The 13634-nt window shown below is 41.8% G+C and overlaps 1 protein-coding gene across 4 annotated transcripts in view; it reads right to left on the reverse strand.

Annotated features, from left to right (window-relative positions):
* Positions 1–13634, reverse strand: part of LOC117512083 (neural cell adhesion molecule L1.1-like) — a 166242-nt gene that overhangs the window by 22748 nt on the left and 129860 nt on the right. For all 4 annotated transcript variants that reach the window (XM_034172046.1, XM_034172044.1, XM_034172045.1 and 1 more), the window contains 6 exons: positions 12680–12886; positions 12475–12545; positions 12150–12381; positions 7613–7719; positions 4252–4522; positions 4006–4128 (listed from right to left, as the gene is read on the reverse strand). In XM_034172046.1, the coding sequence (XP_034027937.1) occupies positions 4006–4128; positions 4252–4522; positions 7613–7719; positions 12150–12381; positions 12475–12545; positions 12680–12886 (1011 nt within the window). The remainder of the gene's footprint in view (positions 1–4005; positions 4129–4251; positions 4523–7612; positions 7720–12149; positions 12382–12474; positions 12546–12679; positions 12887–13634) is intronic.

Here is a 13634-nt window from a genome sequence, read left to right on the forward strand (position 1 = left end):
CTAAATGTTTCAAATCTGCAGTGATTAAACCATTACTTAAGAAACCTAATCTTGACCCCAGTGTACTGAAAAACTATCGGCCGATATCAAATCTACCATTTTGCTCTAAAATTCTGGAAAAAGTGGTTTCACGGCAGCTAGTGGACTATCTTACTGAAAATAATCTCTCTGAGCCACTGCAGTCTGCTTTTAGAAGATATAATTCCACAGAGACGGCTCTCACTAAAGTGGTGAATGATCTTCTGCTTGCAATGGATTTGGACACCACTATGGTTCTTGTGCTGTTAGATCTCAGTGCTGCATTTAATACCGTGGATCATCATATTCTACTTGATAGGCTGGAAAATCATTTTGGGATTACTGGGAGCGCCCTTGCATGGTTGACGTCATACTTGACCAGTCGTTCTCACTGTGTTCTATACAGTAACACTACCTCTAATCTTAGTGACATGAAATTTGGGGTTCCACAGGGGTCCGTTTTAGGCCCCCTGCTTTTCTCCCTTTATATAGCACCCCTTGGGCACATATTGCGGCGCTTTGGGATTACCTTTCACTGCTATGCTGATGATACTCAGTTATACATGCTGATAACTGCTGGTCATCTCATCCACATAAAATCCTTAGAAGATTGTCTTGCATCAGTGAGAAGCTGGATGTCTATAAACCTCCTACTTTTAAACTCTGATAAGACTGAAATGATGGTTCTTGGTCCAGTGAGACATCTGCATCAATTTGCCCAGTTAACGCTAAGCCTAGGCTCATGTGTCATACATCACACGGACAAAGTGAGGAACATTGGGGTAATTTTTGATCCTACATTGTCCTTTGGTCTCCACATTAGAAATATTACGAGGACTGCTTTCTTCCACTTGCGAAATATAGTGAAGATCCGTCCCATCCTGTCTATGGCTGATGCTGAGACCCTGATCCATGCATTTATCTCTTCTAGATTGGACTACTGCAATGTTTTATTTTCTGGTTTACCGCAGTCTAGCATTAGGGGTCTCCAGTTGGTTCAAAATGCTGCTGCCAGGCTTTTGACACGAAGCAGAAAGTTCAACCACATTACACCCATTTTGGCATCTCTTCACTGGCTTCCTGCCTCAGTGAGATCAGATGTTAAGGTTCTGCTACTAGTCTATAAAATTGTTCACGGACTGGCACCTCCCTTAGCTGACCTACAGTGGGGGAAATAAGTATTTGATCCACTGTCAATTTTGCAGGTTTTCCCACCTACAAAGAATGGAGAGGTCTGTAATTTTTATCGTAGGTACACTTCAACTGTGAGAGACAGGATCTAAAAAAAAAGAAAAAAAGAAAAATCCAGAAAATCACATTGTATGATTTTTAAATAATTAATTTGCATTTTATTGCATGAAATAAGTATTTGATCCCCTACCAACCAGCAAGAATTGTGGCTCTCACAGACCTGTTCATTTTTCTTTAAGAAGCCCTCCTATTCTACACTCTTTACCTGTATTAACTGCACCTGTTTGAACTTGTTACCTGTATAACAGACACCTGTTCACACACTATCAATCACACTCCAACCTGTCCACTATGGCCAAGACCAAAGAGCTGTCTAAGGACATCAAGGACAACACTGTAGATGGGATGGGCTACAGGACAATAGGCAAGCTTCTTGGTGAAAAGCAAAAACTGTTATGATTATTTATTAGAAAGTCGAAGAAACACAAGATGACTGTCAATCTCCCTCAGTCTGGGATTCCATGCCAGATCTCACTTTGTGGGGTAATGATGATTCTGAGAAAGCTCAGAACTACACAGGAGGACCTGGTCAATGACCTGAAGAGAGCTGGGACCACAGTCACAAAGATTACATTAGTAACACATGATGCTGTCATGGTTTAAAATCCTGCAGGGCAGCAAGGTTGACCTGCTCAAGCCAGCACATGTCCAGGCCTGTTTGAAGTTCACCAGTGACCATCTGGATAATCCAGAGGAGTCATGGGAGAAGGGCATGTGTCAGATGAGACCAAAATAGAGCTTTTTGGAATCAACTCCACTTGTCGTGTTTAGAGGATGAGAACAACCCCAAGAAAACCGCCCCAACCGTGAAGCATGGGGGTGGAAACATCATACTCTGGGGGTGCTTTTCTGCAAAGGGGACAGGACGACTGTACCGAATTGAAGGGAGGATGGACGGGGTCATGTATTGTGAGACATTGGCAAACAACCTCCTTCCCTCAGTAAGAGCATTTAAAATGGGTTGTGGCTGGGACTTCCAGCATGACAATGACCCCAAACACACAGCCAGGTTCTGGAGTGTCCATTTCATTCTCCTGACTTCAAAATCATTGAGCCACTCAGGGGAGATCTCAAATGTGCAGTTCATGCAAGACATCCCAGGAATTTACAGAAACTGGAGGCTTTTTGCCAAGAAGAATGGGCAGCTTTACCATCAGAGAAAATAAATAGCTTCATCCACAACTACCACAAAAGACTCCAAGCTGTCATTGATGTTAAAGGGCAACACACTGTATGAAGTACTGGGGTATGTAAACTTTTGATCAGGGTCATTTGGCTAGTTTCTGTTGTCATTATGATTTGAAAAAGACTAAACACAGTTGTTTAAGAATAAATGGCTTCACACAACCACTAACCATGAATGAAAAAAAAAGTTTTTTGTGTTATCATTCATATTCTCTGAAAAATGGCCAAAAAAAAAAAAAAAAAAAAAAAAAAAATCAAAAATTCTCCCAGAGTATGTAAACGTTTGAGCACAACTATAGGGAGAGGGATGCTGAAGATAGAGCAATCAGTGAAGGAGAAGACCGAGGCCACAATGGAGGTCTATGGATGTCGTGACAGAGAGCATGTACAGTGAGGAAAATAAGTATTTGAACACCCTGCGGTTTTGCAAGTTCTCCCACTTAGAAATCATGGAGGGGTCTGAAATTTTCATCTTAGGTGCATATCCACTGTGAGAGACATAATCTAAAAAATAAAAAAAAATCCGGAAATCACAATGTATGATTTTTTAATAATTTATTTGTATGTTACTGCTGCAAATAAGTATTTGAACACCTACCAACCAGCAAGAATTCTGGCTCACACAGACCTTATTAATTTTTCTTTAAGAAGCCCTCTTATTCTGCACTCTTTACCTGTATTAATTGCACCTGTTTGAACTTGTTACCTGTATAAAAGACACCTGTTCACACACTCAGTCAACCACACTCACCACACAGGGACCTGAAACTCCAAACCTGAAAGATTTGGAGAAGATCTGTATGGAGGAGTGGACCAAAATCCCTGCTGCAGTGTGTGAAAACCTGGTGAAAAACTACAGGAAATGTTTGACCTCTGTAACTGCAAACGAAGGCTACTGTACCAAATATTAACATTGATTTTCACAGGTGTTCAAATACTTATTTGTAGCAGTAACATACAAATAAATTATTAAAAAATCATACACCGTGATTTCTGGAATTTTTTTTTAGATTATGTCTCTCACAGTGGACATGCACCTAAGATGAAAATTTCAGACCCCTCCATGATTTCTAAGTGGGAGAACTTGCAGGGTGTTCAAATACTTATTTTCCTCACTGTAGGTGGTTGGTGACAGATTAAGATGCAGAGGACAGGGTGGGATGGATGTGGCGACGCTGAAAGAAGAAGATACTAATCAACCTTGTGTTGGATGGGCAAGAAGAGAGAAGTCAGCACTTTGGACGTATTTTACAGATGCTTGGGTTTTTAGGGATATCTAGTGGTGAGGATTCACATTCCAACCACCAGAACCCAACATGCACATGCCTGCATTTCTGGACATTCATTGCCTGAGTAAAACCACTGACTGTGAACCTGTTTGCAGTACAACCACAGTGTGGTTGGTTCCTTATTCCTTATACCTTTGAAACCACCATCAGCAGCGATTTCTTCTGGATTAGTTGTGTCAGTTTTATTTGCCCTTGCAAATGGAGCAATTCTAAGATCATTGCCATGATAAGATGCTTCTGGAAAATAAAGTCCAGGTCTTACTCTGTTGGTACTGCAGCACATATCCCAGCAGGATGCCATTGGGTTCAGCAGGAGGGGTCCAGTAGAGAATAAGTGACTTTTCTGTTGGACTCTCAAACCTTAAAGATGTAGGAGGGCCAGGTGCTACACAAACACATCACAATGTATTCACAATTTCAATTTAGTCAAATAAAATTATCATTACTCAATATGTTTTACAATGTTAGTTACCATGCAAACAAAACACAGCTTTTACACAGTACTTACCTCCTTCTGGAGTACTGAAGACTTCAGGCTGGCATCGAGGGCCTTCCCCTTTGCTGTTGAAGGCTGTAACAGACAGCTCATATCGAGAATAAAGTCGCAGCCCCGTGACCTCCGCTGACGTCTTGTTGCCATGGACAACCACCACTTTGTCCTCATCTCTGCTGTTTCCTGGATCAACTCTTTCCTGTCTGTCTCGTCCCTCTGCATGGTGATGCTTTCCAAGGTACCTCCGGCTCCGCACCCCTTTAGGACCCAACCTCTTAATATAGAGCTGAATGATAACAACAGACACAGTATGAGGAGGTGTCAAGAACAAAATTATTCAGAAATCAGACATTTCACTATGTGTTATGATGAGATCTCTGCGATGAGGATTACCTCCTCCAAATCTGAGACCATAGTCCTGTGTTGGAAAAGTGTGTCTCCTCTGGATAAAGGTAAAGTTATTGCCCCAAGTAAAGGAGTTTAAGTATCTTGGGGTTTTGTTCATGAGTGTGGGTAAGACTGAGTGTGAGATTAATGAACAAATCAATGTTGTGTCTGACATCCTGTGGACATTGTATCGGACTGTGGTGAACAAAGAGATCAACCAGAAAGTAAGACTCTTGATTTATCAGTTGATTTATGTTCCTATCATCATCTTTGGTATGAACTTTGGGTAATGACTGAATGAACAAGATTACAGATACGAGTGGTGGAAATGAGATTCCTCTGTAAAGTATCCAGGGCTGCACTCAGGGACTGGTTGAGAAGTTTGAATATCCAGAAGGAACTCTGAGTGGAGCCCCTGTTCCTTTGATTCAAAAGGAACCATATGAGGCAGTTCAGGCATCTGGCGAGGATGCCACCTTGTCATCTCACTTGGAAGGTCTTCCAGGCATGTCCAACTAGGAGGAGGCCCTGGGAAAGACCCAGGATATGCTGGAAGGATTACATCTCCCACCTGGCTTTGGAATGCCTAGGGATTCCCCAGGAAGAGTTAGAAGGCCTGGCTAAGGATAGGGATGTGTGGGATGAGCTGCTTAGTCTGCTGCCACCGTGACCCAGAGCCGGACAAGTGACAGAAAATGAAAGAATGATCTTTCCATTTATGATGAAGCTGACTGTACAATTTGCACAGATTTTACATGACTGATGTCTATATTCTCAACCATGTGACTGGAATAGCAAGGTAGAAGCAACAAACAAATGTCAAATGTCTCCATTCGTAACAGTTGTTCTCAATGATACAAAACCAGAATGTAAACCATTAACTCTTTAAGTGAGTTCGCTTTTACAATGAAAGATTAGTTTATTCTGTCTGCCAAGAGGTGGTAGTGGCAGCATAGTGGATTAGTGATTAGCACTGATGCCTCACAGCAAAAAGGTTGTGGGGTCTCTTCCCACCTGGTCCTTTCTATGTGGAGTTTGCATGTTCTCTCCGTGTTCGTGTGGGTTCCCTCCGGCTCCCACTTCATATGTCTATATGTGGCCCTGCAACAGACTGGTGTCCTGTCCAGCGTGTACCTTGCCTCACACCCTATGACTGCAGGGATAGGCTCCAGCCCCCTGTGACCCTTGACCGGAGTGAACAGGTATAAAAGAAATGAAAGAGGTGGCAGTCTATCTGTTGCTTAAATAACTGTCAAGCACAACAACTTAAATACCTGGTTTGAAACCTGGTTTCAAACACGCAGTATACAGATAAAAATAAAACTCACTAAATTTCTTTTTGATCTTGATAAATCTCATTATGTGTGCCAACCTCACCATGTTCAACTCCTCTAATTTTGTGCACTTGGGTCGACACATCTCAAATCGCATATTCATGAATGTAAACATGATAAACACACTGCTTTCTATTTTACACATTAGAAAGACGTAATCCTCAGCGTACACGCTAGTAAATAAGCATGCACATTTCTTTGCGGGAGCTATGTTGTTTGTGCATGTTATTGCACATGCAAATGTTGAGCAAATCAAATCATCTTACAGCACACAGTTTAAAGAAAATAAATCTAAATATGACTTTATTGTCATAATAGTATGACTTTTTTAAATAAAAAAAAAATCTTAAAAAGCAACAAAACTTTCCTTCACCAGCCCCCTTTCACACTGGGGGTGCTCCCGGTTGCTCCCAGTTGCGCTGTGCGTCATCATGACAACGCCGCATGGAAGCAACTCAGTGTCGAGACGATGCAGCTCGGCGCCACAACAGCGCGAGGGGCGCAAAGGAGGAAGCAAGTCGGGCGCCGGAAAATTAAACCTGTTTTAAGTTTTTTTGGCATGCTGTGCTCAACGCAGAAGGGAAGTGGTTCCAGTGCAAGTCGGGGCAAAGAGGCGTAACTCGGGGCAAAGAGGCGTTACCCCGTGTGACTCAGAAGCCAATTTATGATTCCTGCTGTGTTCCATTGTTCCTGCAGTATAAATCACGCAGGATTGTTTTTATACCGTGTACTTAATGCAGTAAAAACTACACGCTGAAAAAAAAGACCATAGAAAAAAAAATGCTGACTGCAGGTCAGCTCCTTCTCTGTGTGGAGCTGTCAGGTGAAGAGACGCACTGAGAAGCAGCTGCAGCTTCTTCTCTCACAAATGTGTTTAAATAAAATCCATAAAAGTCCTGCTCACAGACTGATTGCCAGAAATATCCAGTAAAAAGTCCGGAAATCTCTAGTCCACTCATGGACGTTCGTTCACGCGTGCACGTGAACAGTTAAAAAGAAAAAAAAAGTCTGGCTGCAGGCATTAGTTCCTTGTTCTCTGCTCAAACTCTCACATCACAGTTAAAAAAAAGGACAAAAAAGGACATAAGTCCTGAGACAGGACTTGTCAACATCAAGTAGAACTCCAGACATCTCCATGTTTGCTAAGGACAGTTCGCTCGCGCGCAAGTGCGCGCGCATCTCGCGGTCAAAGGAGGAAAGATAAACTATAACGGAACTCAGAGCGCAGCCCTGCAGCTCTGCACAAGAACAAATATAAAGTAGAAAAGAAGTCAGAGTGCAGTCTGTCTGTAGCCAAACTGTGCACTCTGACTTCTCTGTGCAGAGAACCTGCAGGCTGCGTTCTCACCTTCTCTCTGCCCCCTGCTGCGCGCACCTGACGCAGATATTCCTGCGTCGTCATGACACCACAGGAAGCAACTGGGAGCAGCCCCGGTGTGAAAGGGGCTAGGTCAAAGTCTCCATCATATTTTGTTTAAAAGGTGCTTTAAAAATTACAATTCAGAGAACAGGCCTAAAACAGTTCCTTGGCAACGAAAATAATAATAATAATAATAATAATAATAATAATAATTTTAAAAAGCCAGTTTTCCTCCAAACTATCTCATGGTTTTTTGGGGGCTCTGAGGCAGTAAGCGTGTGTAAAAACCAGTTACCTTGTATCCCCGCAGCCGACCCTGGACCTTCTGAGCTTCATTCCATTTTACTCTGACTGTACTATTTATCACTGTCACTGCAACTCCACCAGGGGCCTCCAGAGGTACTGAGAAAGAGAGAGAGAGAGAGAGAAAATACATATTCTAAATGAATTGCATATAGTTTTTTTTTTTTTTGGGGGGGGGGGGGGGGGGTGCTTCAGAAACACAAAAACAGCACCCAAAATTACTCTCATTAAAAACAATTACAGAAGTATGATAATGTGGAAAAAATAAAAGGTGTAACCAAAAATAGCACCGCATGAACACTGTGCGTAACTCAGTGTTGCACTATAAAGTATATTTTAAAGGTATATAACCACTAAGCTTTTTAAGATTTAAGGCAAAAATAATTTTCTTTGGCACCACTATAATTTTATTTATTAGCCTTTGATTGCAGTATTCATAATATCACATTTCCAACATGATCAAAATGCATGTTGTTGAGAAAAAATATATATAAAAAGTTCCACTGAAGGGGAAAATTTCAAAAGAACAGGCAACCATGAACTACTTACGGTAGTGACCAATATACTCTATGGGTGTTGTGACTCAATAGTTTAGTTTAGTCCAATGGAAATAAACTGTCCATGCAGCTGGCACGTTCAAACCGAACTCCCTTTATTACCAGACTTAATTGATCAGTAAATCCAGATATGCCTATCATCCCTGATGGTGTGGAGGAATCATGACTTTATATAGAGGTGGGTATGGTATGTGTGCTGAAGACCCTCCTGTCCTGTGCACCAACAGCATTTCTTGTATATTCGTTTTGTGAATTGTTCTGTAATTTGTGTCTGTAGCATGGCCCAAGCGGAGGGTCACCCCTTTGAGTCTGGTCTGCTTGAGGTTTCTTTCTCAGAGGGAGTTTTTCCTTACCACTGCTGCTCTGGGGGTTAGTAAGGTTAGACCTTACTTGTGTGAAGTGCCTTGAGGCAACTCTGTTGTGATTTGGTGCTATATAAATGAAAATAAATTTAAACTGAAATATACCAATACATCACAGTTCCTCCCCTCTTATTCAACTCACTAAAATTTCTTTTCACTTTACAACAATTTAAAATACCCAACCTTTAACCTTTATTACAACCTGGTAGGAAACCAGACCAGACTGAGATGTGCGGCTATCCACTTTTCCTCCCCCCTCTGGCAATCCCGGACAAGGACTGAATCACCAACACTTAATGTTCTACCCTTAGCATGCGTTGCTCTGCGCATGCACTGGGCATCTTGTGCCTGCTCACCAACTGTTGCAACAACTGCAGAAACAACATTGCAGGTATCTCCTGAGTTGCTGAATGAGGTGTGTTCTTGTACTGCAGCAGAAAAGCATCAAGTCACTTTTGAATGTTATCAGTTCCCTTAGATGATTTCAGTGAATGTTTAAAGGTCTGCACAAAGTGTTCACCTAGCTGAATGAGTGTGCTTAATGCCTCTTGATGTCAAAAACCTAGCAAATTCCTATGATGTCAACTGAGGTCCATTGTCACTAATGAACACATGTACTCCATAATGACTAAATATCAGGGGACCTTGGTTGAAATGTAATCACGTCATAGGTTAGATGTCATTCAAAATGTAGCAGGGAGGGAGCTGACCACGCTGTGCCACGTCCCCATCAACAGCTGATTCTCAGAGACAGACAGAGGGAGAAAGACAGTGAGAGTGAGAGAGAGAGAGAGAGAGAGAGAGAGTGGGATGGCACGCGTACAACGGGGGGGGGGGGGGGGGAGACACACATCCAACTCATGTACTGACATGTAATGTGGGACATGCCAGGTCTTCCAATGACCACAGTGCTCGTCCTGGCATATATATATATATATATATATATATATATATATATATATATATATATATATATATATATATATATATATATATATATATATATATATATATATATATATATATAGGCATACATCAAGGATACATCAAGGTGGAAACTGCGATCGGAGTCTCTACCAGTAAACTAAATTTTGCCTTTACTTACTCTGAGTACTGCTTTGACAATATTTGGATCAGAGTTTCTACCAGTAGAGACTGCAACAACAGAGATCAGCTATACTTGAAAAACTAAACTTTAACAGAAATGTAACAGAATATCAACTGGGAAGTCACAGTCATATTTTGCTACATTCAGCAGTGTTGTAGTTCTGCATCATCAAACATTGTGTATTTTAAGTATGTGAAATGGAGCATTTTCAAAATTTTTGGTTTTCAAACTCAATAATGTAACTTTAGTTACAAGTTCCTCTGAGAACTATTTTGACAACGCAATCTCTACTGGTAGAAACTGTGATTTTACTAGATCGCAGTTTGTACCTTGATATATATATGTATGTATTTGTGTGTGTGTGTGTAAAATCATGCTGTAGAGCAGTGACTCAGTGCTCTTATGTCTTGAGTGTGAGTTGTGGCGTAATCTATAAGGGCACCTTCACACACAGTACAAATAAGTACAAATCAGGGCGAATCATGGCGGAACACCTCGTATGAGCGAACCACGAAAACATCAAGCCGACAGGTAGGCATGAACAAACCAGCTGTGATGGTGTCATGCACTCAACGGTGTCATGCACTCGTCATTGTCATGCGAGCAGGAACACAGTGCGAGCAGGTGGGACGTGGAGCACCACATCACGCTGCTGATGTGGAGAAAAATAAAATAAGACCCAGCTGTATAATTAGTGAATATCACTGAGTTGATATAAATAATAAATAAAAGGGGACATAATACAGAATCCTGTGGTTAAATGACCCTGGTTAAATAAAAAAACAAATGCCACTCACGGGATTCAAACCTGCAATTTACAAGAGCTCTGATTACCAGAGAGAAACTTTACCACTGCGCTACAATCACTATCTTATAACAAGAGTGTGAAATTACTAAAATCAACAAGCAGATAAAAGTATTTTTTTAAAAAAGAAAAAAGAGGCGTGATAACTGACCAAATGGTGTTTGTTACGGCGTATTTCTGCTGATACGTGACTGAAAGTGGCGTATTTGTTGCACTGTTGGCTTGTCATATACAGTCCTGCGCCACTCACAGGACACGCCTGTCCCGTCAGACAGACGCGTCATTAAGATCGCTTGCTTGCTTGCACATGAACTGGCGGTCTGTTCCAGCTGGGGCAGCCTATCAATGTGCGCGCAGTGCGTGCTCTCCAGCTCGTCACAAAAGCAATATCTGTTTTTATGTATTTCTACGTGTGGACAGCAAGCACACACATGCATGTCTGTCAAAACATGGTACGTGTTCTGCAGCTGTGATGTCCAGAACCAGAGATCTCAACACCTGCAGCTGTCGGTTGACACACACCCTGTCAGTCCAGCGCACACACCAACACACAATAAGTACATCCACCTCACATGTGTTGCTGTTTTGCAAAGCCACAATCGAGGGGGCACTTAGCCAAATTTCACATCCAGCTCGAAAGTGATCGTGTGCTGACTGTTTTCATATTGATAGTGCGAATGGCCACACATTTTCTAAGCGCCAAGCGAGCAGTGTTAGATGTTTGTGTGTGTCAGCTGGAATTTGGCCGACACCTGCCGTGAGAGGGTTCGATGGGCTCTCACTGCGCACACTCTGTCTTTCAGCCGCTGGTGTGCGCAAATAGTTGTAGAAACAGGTGTACGAGGCGTTGGAGGCAGCTCCGATTTTACACGTATTGCATACGATTCCTGCTTCCTGCGCAATTCGACCACATTCGTACTATGTGTGAAGGGGCCCTAATGATGTGTGTAGTTTGTGTTCTAGTTTTGTTAAATGGCTCTGATAACATGTATCACATGTTTTTACTATAATCTCACAATTTTTTTATCAATGACTATAAAATTAAACATGTACTTTGCTGTCTTTCATGTGTTTGACTGTGTAATTGTACAGAATACCAGTGTTTCTTAAGCCCTATTTCCACATACTTGATTTAGAACACACCACCAGAACAGTCAAATTGTGGCAGGTTCTGGGATAGTCTTGGTAAGTCTTGATCAGTTTTAAACATTCTTGATATGTTAGTATGGTACAATGCCTCCACAGCTAGTTTAAATGGTTTACAATGGCTGAACTTATTCCAATCCTCTTGCTTCTGTCCTGCAGTCTTCCTTTGTCTTGCTGTCATTTTGAAAGCAGTTGTGGGCATTCTTGTATATTTGTGGATGGGGCTTCAAAATGACTGACAGATCATCTTGATGGAGTATTGATGGAAGCTTGATGGTGTCATATAATATTACTGGACTCTTGGTAGAACTTAATGGTGTTGTGGTAATTCATGATGGTTGTTGGTTCGGTCCTAATGAATCATAAGGTCTTGATGTAGTTCTTGTATGTATACAGAACATGGTCAAAATTCACTACAACACCTTTGAATGGGTGTATTTGTGGACAGTTGTCAAAATTGTGTGTGTGGGAACAGGGTTTTAAAAGGGCCAGAGTATTTGAAAGATCAATAAATCAAAGTGTTGATTTGAATGAGATGACATCAGACTTACAATCCTCCCCTGAGTGTCCGATCTTAGATACAGGTGAAGGTCCTTCTCCCAGTGCATTCACAGCTTGGACCTTGATGTCAAACCGTGTGTATGTCCCCGTGTTGTTTACAAAGAAGGGTGGGCTCTTGGCGTAGCCATGATTCCAGTCTTGGCTCTTCCCATTTGTATCAGCCTGTCGCCATGACACCTTGTATTGGAAGTCTTGACCATTATGTAAGATCTTGTTCATCTCCTGCACACATAGACACACACACACTGTTAGATAGTTCTGTTAAACTTGTATGACGTGAAAACACGTAGCATCTGGGTAGTATCAAGTACTCACATCCCACATAACGATCATCGTACCGGGGTCTTTGGACTCACTGTGGACACCTGTGGGGTTACTGCTTGGAACTGGAGGAAACACACAGTGGAGGAAACATGCTTAGAATGAATCCAAACAAAATACGATTAACCCTGCCAGAGGACATTACTGAACCATGGGACCAAAATATTTCACATCACATCCTAGGTTTTCTGTGTTTTACCAGCAGGGGGTGTGCTGTAGTAATCTGAAGGCAGGCTGGGGTCACTGTGGCCATACTCATTTACAGAGATGACCCGGAATCGGTAGGTGCAGAATGGCTGGAGGGTCAGCTCCAAGTGGTTGAAGTCTCCAGAAACCTTCATCCACTTCTCCCACCTCCACTTCCCCTCATCCAAGTGCTGCTCCTCACGAGCCTCCACGATGAACTCTGGCAGGGAGAAAAGATGGCAAAAATACAGTGAGTGTCAGTTTACATCATGCGTACTACATCTTATTGTTAAAACTGGGAAAAAACTAAAAACTATAACTTATAGAACGGATGCACACTCATACTGAGCATCTCCTACCTCTAATTTGTACCGTGGCTGAGTATGGGCTTAATCAGCTCGGTTGACACATTAGTAGTTTCACCTTTTCTTTTCTAATACTGTGTTTGGAAATAAACCAACCAGTTGTGTTGCTGAGCTACTGTACTGTACACTGGAATTTGGGTAAACTGAATATTGACAGTGCTACATTCAAAATTTAACATTTTCTATTTTAGGTAGACCAAATGTTATTTTTTTGTGGCTAAATGGTTAGGGTAGGGATATGAACATGAGCCAGCTGATACAAAAAAGCAACAACAACGGCAAAAACTATGGCTGCCAGGTGACAATAAATTACAATAATAGATACACTTTAGTCAAATGGGCGGTCCTTAGAGTATTTTTTGTTAAACGTCATCATGCCCAAATTCAAATGCATGTTGAGATGCACTCATTTATGGTGTGTTGTTCACTAAATATTGTTCATGTTGTCATGGGCACAAGAAACTGAGTGAGGTGTGGATTGGTGTGGAATTCAAAATCAGCTTTCTGGTAAGTGTGGGATAATAAGAACCACATACAGTTAGGAAAATAAGTATTTGATCACCCTGCGGTTTTGCACGTTCTCCCACTTAGAAATCATGGAGG

This window comes from Thalassophryne amazonica, chromosome 6 (genome assembly GCF_902500255.1).
Source record: "Thalassophryne amazonica chromosome 6, fThaAma1.1, whole genome shotgun sequence".
NCBI lineage: Eukaryota > Metazoa > Chordata > Actinopteri > Batrachoidiformes > Batrachoididae > Thalassophryne > Thalassophryne amazonica.